Source organism: Lepidochelys kempii, chromosome 20 (assembly GCF_965140265.1).
Source record: "Lepidochelys kempii isolate rLepKem1 chromosome 20, rLepKem1.hap2, whole genome shotgun sequence".
In the NCBI taxonomy this organism is placed as follows: Eukaryota; Metazoa; Chordata; order Testudines; family Cheloniidae; genus Lepidochelys; species Lepidochelys kempii.
Genome location: NC_133275.1, coordinates 1,745,398 through 1,762,657, shown reverse-complemented (window position 1 = coordinate 1,762,657; position 17,260 = coordinate 1,745,398). Strand labels below are relative to the sequence as shown.

General features: G+C 67.7%; 1 protein-coding gene across 6 annotated transcripts in view; it reads left to right on the top strand.

Moving 5' to 3' along the window:
* Positions 1-17,260, top strand: part of KMT2D (lysine methyltransferase 2D) — a 50,058-nt gene that overhangs the window by 29,005 nt on the left and 3,793 nt on the right. For 4 of the 6 annotated variants that reach the window (XR_012155750.1, XM_073318947.1, XM_073318946.1 and 1 more), the window contains 22 exons: positions 364-537; positions 1,043-1,191; positions 1,798-3,842; positions 4,377-4,500; positions 4,599-4,686; positions 4,979-5,045; positions 5,331-5,563; positions 5,846-9,403; positions 9,551-9,694; positions 10,325-10,489; positions 10,709-10,865; positions 11,194-11,275; positions 11,532-11,707; positions 12,587-12,732; positions 12,910-13,045; positions 13,151-13,290; positions 13,562-14,711; positions 15,053-15,189; positions 15,530-15,660; positions 15,906-16,191; positions 16,351-16,424; positions 17,106-17,214. Coding sequence is in view for 5 of the 6 variants with exons in the window: in XM_073318947.1 (XP_073175048.1) it covers positions 364-537; positions 1,043-1,191; positions 1,798-3,842; positions 4,377-4,500; positions 4,599-4,686; positions 4,979-5,045; positions 5,331-5,563; positions 5,846-9,403; positions 9,551-9,694; positions 10,325-10,489; positions 10,709-10,865; positions 11,194-11,275; positions 11,532-11,707; positions 12,587-12,732; positions 12,910-13,045; positions 13,151-13,290; positions 13,562-14,711; positions 15,053-15,189; positions 15,530-15,660; positions 15,906-16,191; positions 16,351-16,424; positions 17,106-17,214 (9,471 nt within the window). In the remaining variant the exon portion in view is untranslated. The remainder of the gene's footprint in view (positions 1-363; positions 538-1,042; positions 1,192-1,797; positions 3,843-4,376; positions 4,501-4,598; positions 4,687-4,978; positions 5,046-5,330; positions 5,564-5,845; positions 9,404-9,550; positions 9,695-10,324; positions 10,490-10,708; positions 10,866-11,193; positions 11,276-11,531; positions 11,708-12,586; positions 12,733-12,909; positions 13,046-13,150; positions 13,291-13,561; positions 14,712-15,052; positions 15,190-15,529; positions 15,661-15,905; positions 16,192-16,350; positions 16,425-17,105; positions 17,215-17,260) is intronic. The other 2 variants (XM_073318945.1, XM_073318943.1) reach the window with 2 other exon arrangements.

The window sequence follows — 17,260 nt, the reverse complement described above, 5'->3', positions numbered from 1 at the left end:
TGTGGGTGCTGGTGGGGGCTGAGCCCAGGGACACCGTGACGTCGCCTAGAGGATACAAGGGAGAGCTGGAGCCCAGGGAATGGCTCTTTGCCCTCTAGTCTCTTTTACTTGCATGGACTGGGGCTTGGGTGCTGTTTCCGGCTCTGCCGTTAACTTGCTGGGTGACTTGGGCAAGGCCCTCTCCCTCTCCGTGCCTCAGTTTACCCTCCCACCTGTGTCAGTCTAGTCAACTTAGGCAGAGAGTCTCCAAGCTGCCCTGGATGTCCTGTCGCCGCTCCGTCCCCCAGATGCTCAGGGGTAGGGAGGTGAGTTCCCAGGGTGCAGTCTAGGCCCTGCTGTAACGGTGCATCCCTCATCTCCCAGCGCCAGAGACTCCGCGAGCTCCTCATCCGCCAGCAGATCCAGAGGAACAACCTGCGGCAGGAGAAGGAGAGTGCGGCCGCCGCCACCAGCTCCTCCCAGGCAGCGTGGAGTGCCGAAGCCAGCAGTCCGGCCTTCGAGCAGCTCAGGGGCCTGGCACCCTACCAGCCAGCGCAGGTAGGGCAGGCGTGGCTGGGGCCACATGAACATCTCCGTAGCCGTATGAGCCACGTCGTACTGGCCCCAGGGCCGCTGGCCTGGCCTCGCCCAGCCCCGCCCCAGGGGCAGTCGGAGCCGGCCACTGTGGATTTGGTTCTGCACGTTGATGAACACAGCGCTTCGACAAGCCCCGCGCTCCCACAAGGGCCCCTCTTAATGGGACAGAGGGCCGGGGGCTGAGGGCACAGATCTGGAAGTGCCTGTCACCTGGGGAGCTCCCTGCTGCAGGGTGTCACCAGACAAAGCGCATGGGGAGACTCGGATGGGGCTGGGGCTAGTCCCGAACAAGGGCAGCAAGGTGCACTAGTTAGAGCTGCCCGTTGCCTGCAGCAGAGAAGCTTGAGCCTAGGCTGGGGTCAGGAGGGAAGTCAGGATCCCTCACAGCTGGAGGGGAAGGGTGCAGGCAAGGGAGTGATCTGTAGGAGTCGGGGTACAGGTGGAATCGCTCTTCCTTCCTTCCCAGGACAAGAGCACCCTTGGGAATCTGCCCGCAGCCCCTGGTAGCAGCAAACTCTCTGGGCCAGTTATGGTGCCCGTGGCCTTCGCACCGGACGAACGGCTTTCTCGCCCGCCGCCTGCCGCCACGCCCTCCTCCATGGACCTCAACGGCAGGTGCGTGTCCCCACAGGTGCTGGAGGCGAGCAGTGCTCTGGCCTTGCTGCACTCACAGCAGGGAGAGAGCAGGGCATGGCACTTCACTTACCCATCAGACCCTGCCCTCATCTACACGTGGGGAAACTGAGGCCCACGAGTACTCAGCGAGTTTGTGGCAGAGCTGGGAATAGAACTGAGGAGACCTTGCTCCCAGGCCCAGCTAGTCAGAGAGCCTCGCTCCCCTCTCTGGAATCCACTGGGGGAGTGGGGGGCTGGGATTTCTGGGGCGGCCCCCGTTGACAGGGTGCCGTCACTGAGCCCCCATCCCCTGACATCAGACGTGGGTGGGGAAAGCCGTTGGCAGGTCTGCTGGGGATTCAGCCTGTCCGACAGGAGCCCCTCAGCGGGGCGATGCCGTGCTGGGGCGTGGCCAGCCCGTGTCCGCTTCCAGAAGCCCCAGCTGCTGCTGACCTGCCCCTGGGGTGGGCGAGCGAGGGAGCTCCTTGGCTGTGGCTCTGCCCTTGGGCGGATGGTGGCACAGGCACCCTGTGCGGGCCAGGAGCTGCACCTCCTGGGGCGCCCGAGGCAGGGGCCGCTCCCTGACCCTCCCTGTCTGTGTTGCAGGCCGGCGGTGGGAGCCCCCCAGACCTTCTTCCCACGCGGCATGTTCCAGGGGCCCTCGCCGCAGCAGCAGCAGATGTGGCAGCAGCAGGCAGCCGTGCGGCTCCCCAGCCCGGCCCGCTTCCAGCAGCCGCCTGGCCACGAGCTCGGCCGGCCGGCGCTGGGGGGCCTGGCTGGGCGCGTGCCGGGCCCTGCCGAGCAGATCCCATCCTCGCCCGGCGCCATGGGGGCCCAGTTCATTGAGCTGCGGCACAACTCCCAGAAGGGGGCAGCCGGGGGCATGGGCTCCCCCTTCGTCCAGCAGGGCCCCCCGGCCAGGCCACGCTTCTTCCTGCCCGGCGACGAGAGCTCCAGCCAGGCCCTGCGTGCCTCTGTCATGCCTCTGGCAGCCCCGGTCCTGCAGCCCCCGAAGCTGCCGGCCCCTCTGCTGCCCTCTGCTTCTTCCCCGCAGGGGGCTCAGCGGAGCCACCAGCCTCCCCACAAAAGTGGCCCTCCGCTGCCCCCGCCTGCCAGCGGCCTGGAGCTGCAGCACGGGCCGCCCCGCCCGCTGTCGTCCACCAGCCTGCGCCCCGAGGGCCCCAAGGACAGCCCTGCCATGGAGCCCCCACTGGCTCCGGCCCCGGCTCCAGCTCCCAGCAAGAGCCACCTGGCGCTGGAGGGCGGGCGGCTCCCATGCGAGGTGCCGGGGGAGCCCGACCTGGACGACGACTTTGACTCCCACAAGGACCTGGAGGACGACGACCTGGCCAACCTGAGCCTGGACCCGGACGTGGCCAAGGGGGACGACGACCTGGGCAACCTGGACAACCTGGAGACCAACGACCCCCACCTGGACGACCTGCTGAATGGCGACGAGTTCGACCTGCTGGCCTACACCGACCCCGAGCTGGACACGGGCGACAAGAAGGACATCTTCAACGAGCACCTGCGCCTGGTGGAGTCGGCCAACGAGAAGGCTGAGCGTGAGGCCCTGCTCAAGAGGGAGCCAGCTGGGCCCTGCCCCAAGGGCCCCGGGGAGCCCAAGGAGCTGGCACCCCCCAGGGAAGGGCTGGCGCCTGCCCCCTGCCCCTCCAGCACGGCACCGGCTCCCCACCCGACCTTCAAGGCCCAGGCCAGCATCCTGGAAGCCAAGCCGGCCTCCCTGCCGGCCAGCGTCCAGCCCAAGCTGGAGGATGGCTGCCTGAAGACATCCCCCTGCCAGTTCAACGCTGGCGCCTCTGACCGCCTCCCGGTCCCCATCAAGTCGGAGGCCCTCCAGGGGGCCGAGAAAATGGCTGCCTCCCTAGGCCTGACGCTCAAGCCTGGCCAGAACCTGTTGAATCCCGGAGCAGGGCCCGTGCGGCTCGGCACAGCCCCCTTCCCAAACAACAGCCAACCTGCCACCTCTGGCTCAGACAAGGGCTCCTATGCTGCTCCGGGCCGCGGGCTGGCAGCCAGCCAGAGCAGTTCCCTGCTGGAGCTGGATGGAGGGGCCTTGGGCCTGGCCAACGCCCAGCACTCGCCGGCTGATGACCTAGAGAAGATGGAGAGCTCCCTGGTGGCCAGCGAGCTGCCCCTGCTCATCGAGGACCTGCTGGAGCACGAGAAGAAGGAGCTGCAGAAGAAGCAGCAGATGTCGGCCCACCTGCCGGGAGGCGCCCAGCACCTCCAGACTGTGCAGCAGCACTCCATTCTGGCTCACCCTGCGGGGCCAGCCCAGCCCCCGGACGGGCAGGCTCCCCGCCTGGTGGGGCCCCAGCAACAGCTGCAGCTGGGCCTCATCGCCAGGCAGCAGAACCTGGTGCCCACCCAACAGCTGATGACGCAGCAGCAGCGGGTGGTGGGATCCCAGCAGGGCCAGGTGCTGGCCCCACACATGGCGCAGCCCCAGCCCCACGTCCTCGCCGCCCAGCACGGCGTCCAGCCGGCGCTGACCCCGCAGCCAAACCAGCAGCAGGTGCTGGTGCAGAAGCAGATACCTGGGGTGCAGCCGACCCCCATGGGCATGAAACCCCAGCAGCTTGTCATGCAGCAGCACCAGCTGGCCAACAGCTTCTTCCCTGACACAGGTAGGAGCCAGCGGGGGCAAAGGGATGGCAGACTTTTGAGGTCCCAAGTTCAGATCTGGCCCCACATCTGGGGAAACCCCTCCCCATTTGAAGGGAGCTGGGGGGGTCTCAGTGGAGGAGCATTCCCTTGGCACTGGGCGACCACAGCTGACCAGCCAAGGACTGAACGAGAGTGGGAAGCTGAGGGGTGACCCTGTCCGACCTGGGTGGGGCATGCTGGGGAGTCGTCCTGTTTCCTGCCCCCCCCAGGAGCGTGGATGGGGCCTGTGCCAACTGCCTGCTCAGGCCGTGGAGAGCAGCTCCATCCCCGCTTGGGCCCGCCAAACATGGATTCTGGAAATTGGCACCCTTTAGCCACGTCTGTTGTCAGCTGCCCCTCCTCTCTGGGTTGGGGGCACTGAGACTCCCACATAGGGGGTGGCGGTTCCTCCTGTGGTCTCGGAGCCTGGTGGGCGTTAGCCGGGGGAAGCAGCTGGGTCTGCCAGGGGTGGGAACCCTGCAGCGGGCTCTGGCTGACGCTCCTTCTCCACGCAGACCTGGATAAGTTTGCGGCTGAGGACATCATGGACCCCATTGCCAAGGCCAAGATGGTAGCACTGAAGGGCATCAAGAAGGTGATGGCTCAGGGAAGCATTGGGGTGGCCCCTGGGATGAACAGGTAAGAGGGGGGCATGTGTGGGAGGGGGGCAGGCAGGCAGGCGGCTGAGGGCAGGAGCAGTTCCTGGTTCATTCTTCTCTCTTGATTTGGTTCCAAAGGCAACAGGTGTCCCTGCTGGCTCAGCGGCTCTCGGGGGCCACGGCCACGGCCGAAATGCAGAACCACGTCCCAGCTGGGAGCGGACAGGTGAGCATGTGGCTGTCTGGACCCCCCGTGCTGCCTTGCCCAGCAAATACCCAGCACCGGGGTGTCTCCGCCACCATTCTGGGGCTCGTGTGTGAGATGAGTTGGGTGGGTCACGGGCATCTGCACTGGGAATCGCCCTTGCAGACGGGCCGAGTGTGTGGAGGCTGCAAGGGGGGGGGGGGTCAGTGTGAGGGGCAGCACTGGGGGGGGCAGGGACAGGGGGCAGTGTGTGGTACTGGGGGCTGGGGTGGGGGGCGTGCACATGATCATAAACATTCTCCATCTCTCCTAGGAGCGAAGTGGCAACGACCCGTCTCAGACCCGCCCCAACCCACCCACCTTCGCTCAGGGCGTCATCAGTAAGTAGCTGGTGTTGGGGGGCAAGTTTGGGGGAACCCCCTGCCTGGGGGAGCCCCCTGCCAGGAGGGGGGGTCACTTGGAGGGTTGTATGGGCTGGTCCTGGGCATTGGGCTGCCGCCCACCTTCTTGGTGCTCTGTGGGGCTTGGCTGTGAATGGAAATGCTGGGTTTTCTCTGAGCCTCAGTGACCGAGCTCGGGGGGACCATCTTCCCTGGGGGGCCAGGGGCAGTGCGGGAGAGGAGCGTCTCCACGGCTCTGTCTCACCGCAGTGCCCCTCTCTGCAGACGAGGCCGACCAGCGGCAGTACGAGGAGTGGCTCTTCCACACCCAGCAGCTCCTGCAGATGCAGCTGAAGGTGCTGGAGGAGCAGATCGGCGTGCACCGCAAGTCCCGCAAGGCCCTGTGCGCCAAGCAGCGCACCGCCAAGAAGGCCGGCCGTGAGTTCCCCGAGGCCGACGCTGAGAAGCTCAAGCTGGTGACGGAGCAGCAGAGCAAGATCCAGAAGCAGCTGGACCAGGTGGGGGACTGGGGGAGGTGGAGCAAGCGTGCCAAGGGGGTGGGGGTGCTGGAGGAAAAGCCTGGGGATAGAGCAGCTGGAGGAGACAATGGCAGTGCACGGGGGGCAGTCTTCACCTGCAGGTGGGGCGAGTTTGTGGTTAGAGGTTGGCCGGGCTGGTGTGTGAGGGGTGGGGGGCGCCCTGGGCTCGGCTGTGGCGGGCGGGGGCCGGGCGGCGGCGCTGCCGCCGCCCCCCCCCCCCCCCCCAGCCGGCCGGCGGGCTGACAGCGCTCTCCCTGGCAGGTCCGGAAGCAGCAGAAGGAGCACACCAACCTGATGGCCGAGTACCGCAACAAGCAGCAGCAGCACCAGCAGAGTGCCGCCGCTCTGGCCCTCAGCCCCTCGCAGAGCCCCCGGCTCCTGGCCAAGCTCCCAGGGCAGCTGCTCGCCGCCCACGGTGTCCAGCCACAGCTCCCCCAGCAAACGGGGGCCATGGTGGGGGCGCAAGGCCTGGGCCAGCAGCCCAACCAGCTGGCAGGGCAAGCAGGTGGCGTGCGCTTGCCCCAGGGCGGCGTCTCCATGGCGGTCCAGCAGGGCCTGTCCTTCCTGGGCAACGCCGCCGTCCCCAGCACGTCCAGCAGCTTCTTCCCTGGGAGTCCCGCGCTCCGGGGGCTGGCCGCCGACACCCGGCTGATGCAGGAGAGGCAGTTGCAGAGGATGCAGCTGGCTCAGAAACTGCAGCAGCAGCAAAGCATGCTGGGACAGGTGTCGCTGCAGCAGCAGCAAAGCATGCTGGGACAGGTGTCGCTGCAGCAGCCGCAGCAGCAAAGCATGCTGGGACAGGTGTCGCTGCAGCAGCCGCAGCAGCAAAGCATGCTGGGACAGGTGTCGCTGCAGCAGCCGCAGCAGCAAAGCATGCTGGGACAGGTGTCGCTGCAGCAGCCGCAGCAGCAAAGCATGCTGGGACAGGTGTCGCTGCAGCAGCCGCAGCAGCAAAGCATGCTGGGACAGGTGCAGCAGCCGCAGCAGCAAAGCATGCTGGGACAGGTGCAGCAGCCGCAGCAGCAAAGCATGCTGGGACAGGTGTCGTCGCCGCAGCAGCCGCAGCAGCAAAGCATGCTGGGACAGGTGTCGTCGCCGCAGCAGCCGCAGCAAAGCATGCTGGGACAGGTGTCGTCGCCGCAGCAGCAGCAGCAAAGCATGCTGGGACAGGTGTTGCAGCCGCAGCAGCAGCAGCAAAACATGCTGGGACAGGTGTTGCAGCCGCAGCAGCAGCAGCAAAGCATGCTGGGACAGGTGTCGTCATCGCAGCAGCAGCAGCAAAGCATGCTGGGACAGGTGTCGTCATCGCAGCAGCAGCAGCAAAGCATGCTGGGACAGGTGTCGTCATCGCAGCAGCAGCAGCAGCAGCAAAGCATGCTGGGACAGGTGTCGCAGCCGCAGCAGCAGAGCATGCTGGGACAGGTGCAGCAGCAGCAGCAGCCCCCTGCTCCCCAGCAGGGCGGTGGGGGGCAGCCCATGGTTCCGAAGCAGCAGGGCATCCTGGTCCAGCAGCTCTCGCCGCAGCCAGGGATGATGGGGCACTCCCAGGCGTCCATGCTGCAGCATCAGGGCGTGGTGGGCCGCCAGAACCCCCCGAGGCAGGTGCTGTTAGCGCCCCACCAGCAGAGGGTGCTGGGCTCGCCTCAGCTGGTGCAGCAAACTCAGGGCCTTGTGGGCCACCGGCTGATTTTATCGCCGGCGCAGCAGCAGCAGGCCGGACTTCTGGGCCAGTCACGGCCCTTGCTGATGCAACAGCAGCAGAGCTCTCGCGCCCAGCATCAGGCCCTGCTGGGGCAGGGGCAGGCCGCCCAGCCGGGCCTCGTGGGGCAGGGGCAGGCCCCCAAGCAGCAGCTACCGCACTTTCCACAGCATGGGGCCCTGGGTCAGTCCCCCTCCATGCCACACTTGAGTCAGGGAGGTCAGCCAGCCCCGCAGGGCGCGGCCGCCAAGGAGCAGCAGGGAGGGGCAGAGAGCACTGTGCTGCCCCCAGAGGGTGCCGAGGGCAGGGGGCAGCATCAGGTTCAGCTGACCGCCGCCGTGGGTGGGCCGGGCAGCCAGGACCTCGGGGGGCAGCCGCACATGGGCCCTCAGGAGCAGCCGGGCATTCAGAACCTCAGTCCCCTGGCGCTGGCCAGCCAGGAGCAGCAGCTGCAGAAACACCAGCCTGAGCTGGGGCAGCAGCCGGCCATGGCGAGCTCCCTGCAGCTCCAGCAGCCGCAGCGAATGCAGGGGGGCCAGCAGCAAAGCAGCCTGCTTCATCCGCCGCTGCAGAACAGCGGGGGGCTGGCGCAGCTGGGGGGCGCCATGAGGCAAGAGCAGCCGCACTCGGACCCTGCCCAGGGGCCTCACTTGCTGGCCCCGCAGGGCTCGGTGGCAGAACAGCAACAGCAGCCCGGGAGCATGACGAGCCAGGCACAAAGGATTGCAGGCCAGCCGCCGACACAAAGCCAAGAACAGCAGCCGAAAGGGCCGGTGGGCCAGCGGCTTCCCAGCCCAGCAGGGCAGCACAAGGCTGGGCCGATGGGGCAGCCGCAGCAGAGCCTGCTAGTCCCGCAGGCATCCCATGCACAGAATATCCTGAGCCAGGTGTCCGCTCCAGTGATGGGCCAATTCCGAGCTCAGCTGCAAGGCGTCATCTCCAAAAGCCCGCAGCTGCGGCATCTCACCCCGCAGCAGCAGCAGCAGCTGCAGGCCATCCTGGTGCAGCGCCACCAGCAGAGCCTGCTGCAGCAGAGCCAGGCACTGAGGCAGGCCGGCCCCTTCCCGGGGCAGGGCCAGGCATCGCTGGAGCAGGGGCCGCACCCTCCCTCGGCCCTGCAGGCCTCCGTGGTGCGCCAGCAACCGAGGCAGCCGGGGACGGTGTTCCACGTCCGGCCAGCTGGCCCCTCCGCTGCTGCAGAGCAGATGCAGCCAGGGTTTGCCATGGAGCAGGCGACCACCGGCCAGCAGAGAGTGCCGCTGAGCGCCCCCCAGCAGCCGCTGGCGGAACTGGTGCACACGGCACTGGTGGGGCGTAGTCCCCAGCAGGGGGTGCTCAGACTCTCGGCCCCACCGGCGGCCACCCCGGTCCAGGCGCCCATGAGCATGGTCAGCCTGGGCTCTGTGCATCAGCACCCCCCACCCAGCCGGGAACAGAGCCCCCAAGAGCCAAAGGAAGCCTCCCCGCCCACCCTGGCCAGGCCGCCCAGTGTGGCACAGAGCCCTGGGGCGCAGCCCGAGCACAGGCTGACGCCCACCCAGAATAGCTTCCTGGTGGAGCCAGTGCCCGCTGTCCCAAAGCCACCCCCCAGCCAAACAGGGGAGGAGTCCTTTGCTGGGACCCCTGGCCACTGGGAGCCAGCAGTGCAGGGTCCCAACTCCTCTCCCAGCATGGAGCCCATGGATGGATCGAGAAAGCCACTGGACCGCAGCCTGGCCGGGAGTCAAGTCAACGGGCAGGTGGTAGAAAGGCCGGGCCCACAGGCCTCTCCTCTGGAAGGGGGGGCCCTGCCAACCGAGGCCCCTGGGGTCTGCATCAAGCAGGAGCCCAAGGAGGAGACGGCGCCGTGCGTGCTGGGCGGGGGCCAGGCTGTGAAACGCGAGGCCAACGGGGAGCCGGCGCCCACCCCAGCCAACAAGCTCCTGATGGGTAGCCAGCTGCTGGCGGGCGCCAGGTCTGAGGCTGGGCACCTGCTGCTGCAGAAGCTGCTGCGGGCCAAGAACGTGCAGCTGGCGTCGCAGCGCTCCGCCGAGGGGCTGCGGTCCGAGCTCAACGGGCACAGTGACGGCAAGCTCTCGGGGCTGGAGCAGAGGCTGCTGGCAGCACCCCCAGGCAGAGAGGTGAGCAGGGGCCATGCCGGGGGTGTGGGGCGGGGTACGGCGGGGGCGGTAAATACAATGGTGTGCAGAGCACGCACCCGTCCCCTGCCCTGCAGTGTGGGTGGGGTGGGGCCGCAGGCAGCCCCGTGACTCACCCTCTCCCCACAGGATCCCTCCGCCAGCAAGAAGCCCCCGGCCCCGAAGCCCAAACGGGCCCAGAAGAGCGGGGAGCGAGTGGCCGCCTCCCGCAAGAAGCTGCGCAAGGAGGATGGGCTCAAATCCAGCGAGGCCCTAATGAAGCAGCTGAAGCAGGTAACCGCCGTCGCCCCGCCCCACCGTCACGTGCCCCCCGGCACCTTGCACAGCCCAACCTGGCCCTGCCATTTCCAGGGGCTGGGACTGTGGGTCTCTCAAGGCTTCCTGGTCTGGTCAGGTTGCACACCGGGGGGCCCCAATCCGGGGGTGGGGGCCAAGTTCCCTCTAAGCTGGGTGCTCCCGCAGGGGCTCAGGGCTGCAGTGGGGGGGGGCTCTCCCCGCCAGCCCCTGCATGGACCTGCTGCAGCTGGGGAGGGCTGGTGGGAGTCCTCTCTCCCCACTGCAGCCCCTGGGCAGACTGCACCCCAGAGCCCTCACCCCCACCCCAACCCTCTGCCTCAGCCCTGAGCCTCCTCCCGCATCCCTCAGCCCCACCCCAGAGCCCGCTTCTCCCCCCCCCAGCCCTGAGCCCCCTCCCACATTTCAAACCCCTCGGCCCCACCACACATCACCTCCATATGGGTACACATAACAAAATTCATTCCGCACATGGATGTAAAAACCGAGAGGGAACGCTGGGGGGTACCCTATCGCCTGTACCAGCCCAGAGGGGTTAAGCTGCCCACGCGTTCATGCCTCGGGCAGTTTTGGGGGTTTCCCCTCCTGACTGCCTCCCTCTCTCGACAGGAGCTCTCCCTGCTGCCCCTGGTGGAACCCACCATCACAGCCAACTTCAGCCTCTTTGCGCCCTTCGGCAGCAGCCCCATCAACGGCAAGAGCCAGCTGAAAGGGGCATTCGGCAGTGCCGTGCTGGACAGCGTCCCCGACTACTACACCCAGCTGCTCACCAAGGTACTGCCTGCCCCAGCCTGGGCAGGGCCCCGTGCCTCAGTCTCCCTATCTGTGGGTGAACTAACAGAGCTGAGCCACCCGCTTTGGGGAGGGGAGGCAGGAAGAGCAGGGATTGGGATTGGGGGGTGAGGAGGGGGCGGGGAGAGCAGGGATTGGGTGCAGGGTGGGGGCGGGATGCTGTCTGACAGTGACCATCCATGATGGATCCTCTCCCGGCAGAACAACCTGAGCAACCCGCCCACCCCACCCTCCTCGCTGCCCCCCACTCCGCCCCCCTCCGTGCAGCAGAAGATGGTGAATGGCGTCACCTCCTCGGAGGAGCTGGCCGAGCAGCCCAAGGAGCCGGACCAGGCCCGGGAAGCCGAAGGCCGGAAGGGTAAGGCGCGCGAGGGCTGCGCACCCAGCCCCACAGCTGGGGCCCAGGGGGGAGCTGCCGACCTACCCCTTCCCCAGGGGAGCAGAGAGCTCTGGTGGGGGGTTGTGTGGGTACCCCGGTGCCCCCTGCTGGCCAACCCGGGAGCAGCACTGATGGGATGTGGGAGGAGCTTCTGCCAGGGCGAGTGGGGCTGAGGGGGAGGTGGGCGGGGCTGAGGGGGAGGTGGGCGGGGCTGCTGTGCTGGGCGGCATGCCCATGGCAGGTAGCGTCTGGCTCCGCGCGCCAGGCCTTGGTGCTTGCTGACCCTCGCCCTCCTTCCCTCGCCCAGACGCGCCCGCCGTGGAAGTGAAGAGCCTGGACCTTCTGGCAGCCCTGCCTACGCCCCCGCACAACCAGACAGAGGACGTGAGGTGAGGGGCCGGGGGAGGGCTCCCGCCCTGGGCTGTGCCGTTGCTTTGCCCCTCCCCAGCTCCCTTGGGGAGGGTGGGGGTGTCCTCTGGCTGTGCCAAACACCGTGCTGGGGTGGGGGGGGGGTGGGCTGGGGCTGTGGGGAGTCTCCTGGGTGCAGTGTGGGAAGGGCGAGGGCCCCCCCCGGCTCTCGCCAGTGATGGCAGGAGGGGCCAAGGGGTCTCTGGTCTGCGGGGTCTCACCAGCGTCTCCCCTCAGGATGGAGAGCGACGAGGAGAGCGACTCCCCCGACAGCATCGTCCCCGCCTCGTCCCCAGAGAGCGTCCTGGGCGAGGAGCCGCCCCGCTTCCCCCTGCTGGCCGAGGCGAAGCCGGAGCTGCAGGAGCGGGTGCTGTCACCAGTCATCCCCATCATCCCCAGAGCCAGCATCCCAGGTGGGCACAGGCGGGGGGTGAGGGTCCCAGTAGGGTGGGCTGGGTACCTGGGGGAAGAAGGTGGGCTGGGATATCCTGGTGGGTGAGTGCCCCTTTAAGGGCTGGGTTGGCCTGGGTCGGGGGGGGGGGGAGCTGGGTGCAGTGTGTATGGGGAGGCCCTGGTGGGTTGGCCTGGAGGGTGGGCTGGGTCGGCCTGGGGGCTGGGTGCCGTGTGTATGGGGAGGCCCTGGTGGGTGGGGCTGGGTCGGCCTGGGGGCTGGGTGCCGTGTGTATGGGGAGGCCCTGGTGGGTGGGGCTGGGTCGGCCTGGGGGCTGGGTGCAGTGTGTATGGGGAGGCCCTGGAGGGTGGGCTTGGTCGGCCTGGGGGCTGGGTGCCGTGTGTATGGGGAGGCCCTGGTGGGTGGGGCTGGGTTGGCCTGGGGGGGAGGCTGGGTGGGCTGGGTCGGCCTGGAGGGTGGTGGGTGAAGTGTGTATGGGGAGGCCCTGGTGGGTGGGGCTGGGTCGGCCTGGGGGCTGGGTGAAGTGTGTATGGGGAGGCCCTGGTGGGTGGGGCTGGGTCGGCCTAGAGGGGGGGCTGGGTCGGCCTGGGGGCTGGGTGCCGTGTGTATGGGGAGGCCCTGGTGGGTGGGGCTGGGTCGGCCTGGAGCGGGGGCTGGGTGGGGCTGGGTCAGCCTGGAGGGTGGTGGGTGAAGTGTGTATGGGGAGGCCCTGGTGGGTGGGGCTGGGTCGGCCTGGGTGAAGGGTGTATGGGGATGCCCTGGAGGGTGGGCTGGGTGGGGCTGGGGGCCATGTGCAGAGGGGTCCCTGGGGGCGGGGTCCCTTCACGGGGCTGGGGGCGGGCGTGGCACGCACCTAACCTGTCTTTTCTCCTGCTCTCAGTGTTCCCTGACCCGAGGCCCCCCGAGGCACGGGAGCCCTTCGGGGAGCACGGCGGGAAAGTGGCCCTGGCGCAGGGCATCGCCTGGGAGAAGGGGAAGGGCAGCGAAGTCTCTGTCATGCTGACCGTCTCGGCCGCGGCTGCTAAGGTGGGGGAGGCGCCGTGTGCAGGGGGAGCGGGGAGGGCCGGGGCTCCCTTCAGCCCATGTGGAGAGCCCCCGGCATCGTCTCGCTGGGCCCTGCCCCTGGGGAGCTCAGGAGCAGGGTCCTGCCCTGGCTGGGGCCGCAGCAGCGTCTCTGACCCAGCCCTGCCTCTCGCCCCCCAGAACCTGAACGGCGTCATGGTGGCCGTGGCCGAGCTGCTGCGCATGAGGATCCCCAGCTCCTACGAGGTGCTGTTCCCCGAGAGCCCAGTGCGGGGCTCCGGGCCTGAGGCCAAGAAGGTGGAGACGGACGGGGCTGGTGAGTATCGGGCAGCCCCGGCGGGAGGAGCCCTGTGGGCAGAGGGTTTCTCCATTCCCCGCTGGGAGCCAGCAGCGGAGCCATGGGGTCCCGTCTCTCTTGTAGGGGGGCTCGGCGGCAAGGCCAAGGCGGCGCTGGCAGGGAAATCCCCCGACGCTGGCACGGAATGGCTGAAGCAGTTTGACGCCATGCTGCCGGGGTACAGCCTCAAGAATGAGCTGGACATCCTGACGCTGCTCAAACAGGTCAGTGACCCATGGCGGGGGGGCGGAGGTGTTTCTTGGCCTGGGGCCAGAATGGGGATGTGGGGCAGCTCTGAAGGACAAATCCCAGGGCCAGCTGCACCCTGGCTTGGCAGCCTCTGGCTGGGCTGATATCCTGGGCGAGCCCCCGGTCTCCCCAGCAGGGCTGTCTGGCTCCGTGTGGGAGGGAAGGTGCTGGGAAGCCCTGGGCCCAGCGCCCTCATGCCCGGCCCACTGCGCCCGCGCTCTGAGCCGCCCTGCTCTGTGCCCCCAGGAGAGCCCAGCGCTGGAGAAGGCCGTGCAGCACTGCTACGTGAACAATGTTTCCAACCTGGACGTGCGTCAGCTCTCCGTCCTGCCCCAGGAGCCATCCCCACCCCTGTCCCCCCTCGTCCCCTCCCCTGCCAGCCCCGCCCCTGGGGACAGGATCCCCGAGGCGCCCCCTGAGGTGGCCCCCGCGCCCCCCTCCCCGCCCGCCCTCTCCCCGCCCTCCAAGGAGGAGGCGGCCCATTCGCCGCCCAAGCTCAAGCAGCGCTCGCGGCCCCCGGAGGAGGGAGAGGAGCCCCGGCCCCGGCTCAAGAAGTGGAAGGGGGTGCGGTGGAAGCGGCTGCGCTTCCTCATCACCATCCAGAAGGGCGGCGCCAAGCAGGACGGCGAGAAGGAGATCTCCGAGTTCATCGAGAAGCTGGGCACCACCCTGCGGCCCGAGAAGGTGCCCCGGGACCTGCGCAAATGCTGTTTCTGCCACGAGGAGGGGGACGGTGCCACTGACGGGCCCGCCCGCCTCCTCAACCTTGACCTGGACCTCTGGGTGCACCTGAACTGCGCCCTGTGGTCCACCGAGGTGTACGAGACGCAGGGCGGGGCGCTGATCAACGTGGAGGGGGCGCTGCACCGAGGGCTGCTCACCAAGTGCTCCCTGTGCCAGAAGACGGGCGCCACCAACAGCTGCAACCGCATCCGCTGCCCCAGCGTCTACCACTTCGCCTGCGCCATCCGGGCCAAGTGCATGTTCTTCAAGGACAAGACCATGCTGTGCCCGCTGCACAAGCTCAAGGGCCCCTGCGAGCAGGAGCTCAGCACCTTCACCGTCTTCCGGCGTGTCTACATCGAGCGGGACGAGGTGAAGCAGATCGCCAGCATCATCCAGCGCGGCGAGCGTCTGCACATGTTCCGCGTGGGCGGCCTGCTCTTCCACGCCATCGGCCAGCTGCTGCCCCACCAGATGGGCGACTTCCACAGCGTCACGGCCCTCTACCCCGTGGGCTTCGAGGCCACCCGCATCTACTGGAGCCTGCGTACCAACAACCGCCGCTGCTGCTACCGATGCACCGTCTGCGAGAACAACGGGCGCCCCGAGTTCGTGGTGCAGGCCATCGAGCAGGGCCTGGAGGACCTGGTCTTCACCGACGCCTCGCCACAGGGTGAGGCTGGGCCCGGCTCTCCGTTAGCCTGCCGCTGCTCCCCATCCCAGAGTCAGCCGCAGCTCAGCATGGGGTGGGGGATCCCTCTGTAAACAGCTGCTGTGTCCCACCCAGAGGTGGCTGCATTGGCGCACTGGGTGGCCCGTCTCTGGCAGCATAACTCTGTGGCTGTTAACCAGCTGCTGCAGCCCGCCGCAGAGGTGGCTGCCTTTCACCGTGGTGAGGGAGTTGATGCCTTGGGCTTGTTTGCCAGGCCACAGGGAGTCGCTGCTGGGGGTGAGGGGGGCTGGTGGGGAGCAGGTCCGGAAGCCAAGTCTCATCTTTTTCCCTCCCCCCGCCAGCCGTTTGGAACCGCATCATCGAGCCAGTGGCGGCCATGAGGAAGGAGGCCGACATGCTGCGGCTCTTCCCCGAGTACCTGAAGGGCGAGGAGCTCTTTGGTCTCACGGTGCACGCCGTGCTGCGCATTGCCGAGTCCGTATGTACCCGGGGGGGAGCCCTGAACCCCTCACCCGACGGGAGGGGCAGGCTGGGGGGGGTCTCCCGACAGCGAGGGGCGGGAGGGACACAGCACCCGGCGATATGCTTGGAACCACATCGGCCGGGACCCCCCGGGGACTGTGGCCCAGCACAGGGGCTGGTGCCAGTTGGGCACATTCAGGGAAGCACTCGCACCCCGAGGGGTGGCCCCCCTGCCCAGGGCCCCGAGGGGATGGGGGTGCGGAACAGGGCTCGTCCTTTTCAGTGGAGCCCCTCCAGGCACCGGGACTGGGGTGCTGTCAGCCAACCCACGGTGGGTTCTGCTTGCTCCCTCCCAGCTGCCTGGCGTGGAGAGCTGCCAGAATTACCTGTTCCGCTACGGGCGCCACCCCCTGATGGAGCTGCCGCTCATGATCAACCCCACCGGCTGTGCCCGCTCCGAGCCCAAGATCCTCACCCACTACAAACGGTTAGCGGGGGAAAGGGAGGGGGGCCATGCCCCTTGGGGGCCACCTGTGGGGGAGGGGCCCTGGCCTGGGTTGGAGCTGGGGTTCCCCAGGCCTGGGGCTGGGCGGGAGGGAATTGCAAACTGAGCCTCAACGGGCTGGGCTCTCCCAGCCACTCCCTTGGGGCCCCATGTGCTCGGGGCTGGGGGAGGTCAGTGCTGGTCCCTCTCCCCCCTGCCGCCGTGCCCATGCTGTCCGCCTGCTGCAGGCCCCACACCCTGAACAGCACCAGCATGTCCAAGGCCTACCAGAGCACCTTCACGGGGGAGACCAACACGCCCTACAGCAAGCAGTTTGTGCACTCCAAGTCCTCGCAGTACCGCCGCCTCAAGACCGAGTGGAAGAACAACGTGTACCTGGCGCGCTCCCGCATCCAGGGGCTGGGGCTCTATGCCGCCAAGGACCTGGAGAAGCACACCATGGTCATCGAGTACATCGGCACCATCATCCGCAACGAGGTGGCCAACCGGCGCGAGAAGATCTACGAGGAGCAGGTGTGTGTGAGGGGTGGGTCTGGGGGGGAGGGCGGGGGAGACACCACAGGGACTGGGTGGGGCCTGGAGCACCCTGTGGGCTCAGACCCAGGGTTGTCCCAGGGACACCCTTGGCCCTGCGGCTGCATAACTGGCTTTCTCTGCTCTTCTGGCTCCCAGAACAGAGGAATCTACATGTTCCGCATCAACAATGAGCACGTCATCGACGCCACGCTGACGGGGGGCCCAGCCAGGTGAGGGGGTGGGGCACATGGCTGGGGGGGGATGGCGGCGGTGCTGGGGTTTGGGGCAAATGGCCCCTGGGAGAGGCAGTGCTGGAGTTTGGGGGAAATGCCCCTGTGGGAGCCGCTTGCCCCCTCTAGCTTTCTTCAGCTGGGTGCCCTGCAGTCACTGACACCCTCCCGCCCCGTGCGGAGGGCAGTGGCTGAGAACTTATGGCACTCGACTACAATCCGAAAGGTGCTGGGTTCAAGTCTGACGCGATCTCCGGTTGAAAGGCCAGCTGCACGTGGGGGTACCTGCCCCGTTGGATGAGCGCAGTCACGTTGCTCCCTGTAAACCTGGAGGGCCTAGCCCACGTCAGCCCCATGAGCTGGGGGTTGTGGGGAACTTGGAAACCGAGGCAGAGTGAGGAAGGGATTTGGAAGTGGCAGAGCTGGGAAGAGAACCCAGGAGTCCTGGCTCTAGCCCCCCCACCCTCTGGCCTGTATGTCAGGCACCCTGTCTCCCCTCCCAAGCTGCGCAAGGGGTCTCTGGCATTGACTCGACATATCAAGTCTCATATTTCGCCCCCCAAGCTGTGCCTGAGCATTCCTGCTGGGGGACAGGGGGATGCAGGGCCTGACCCCTCACCTGGGCTCGCCTCTTGTCCCCAGATCCCCACTCTGACGCCTCCTCTCTGCCCTTCCTGCCAGGTACATTAACCACTCCTGCGCCCCAAACTGTGTGGCTGAGGTCGTGACCTTCGACAAGGAAGATAAGATCATTATCATTTCCAGCCGCCGGATTCCCAAAGGGGAGGAGGTAGGGAACTGGGTCCACGAAGGGAGGGGGGGCGGGGGTCCCAGCC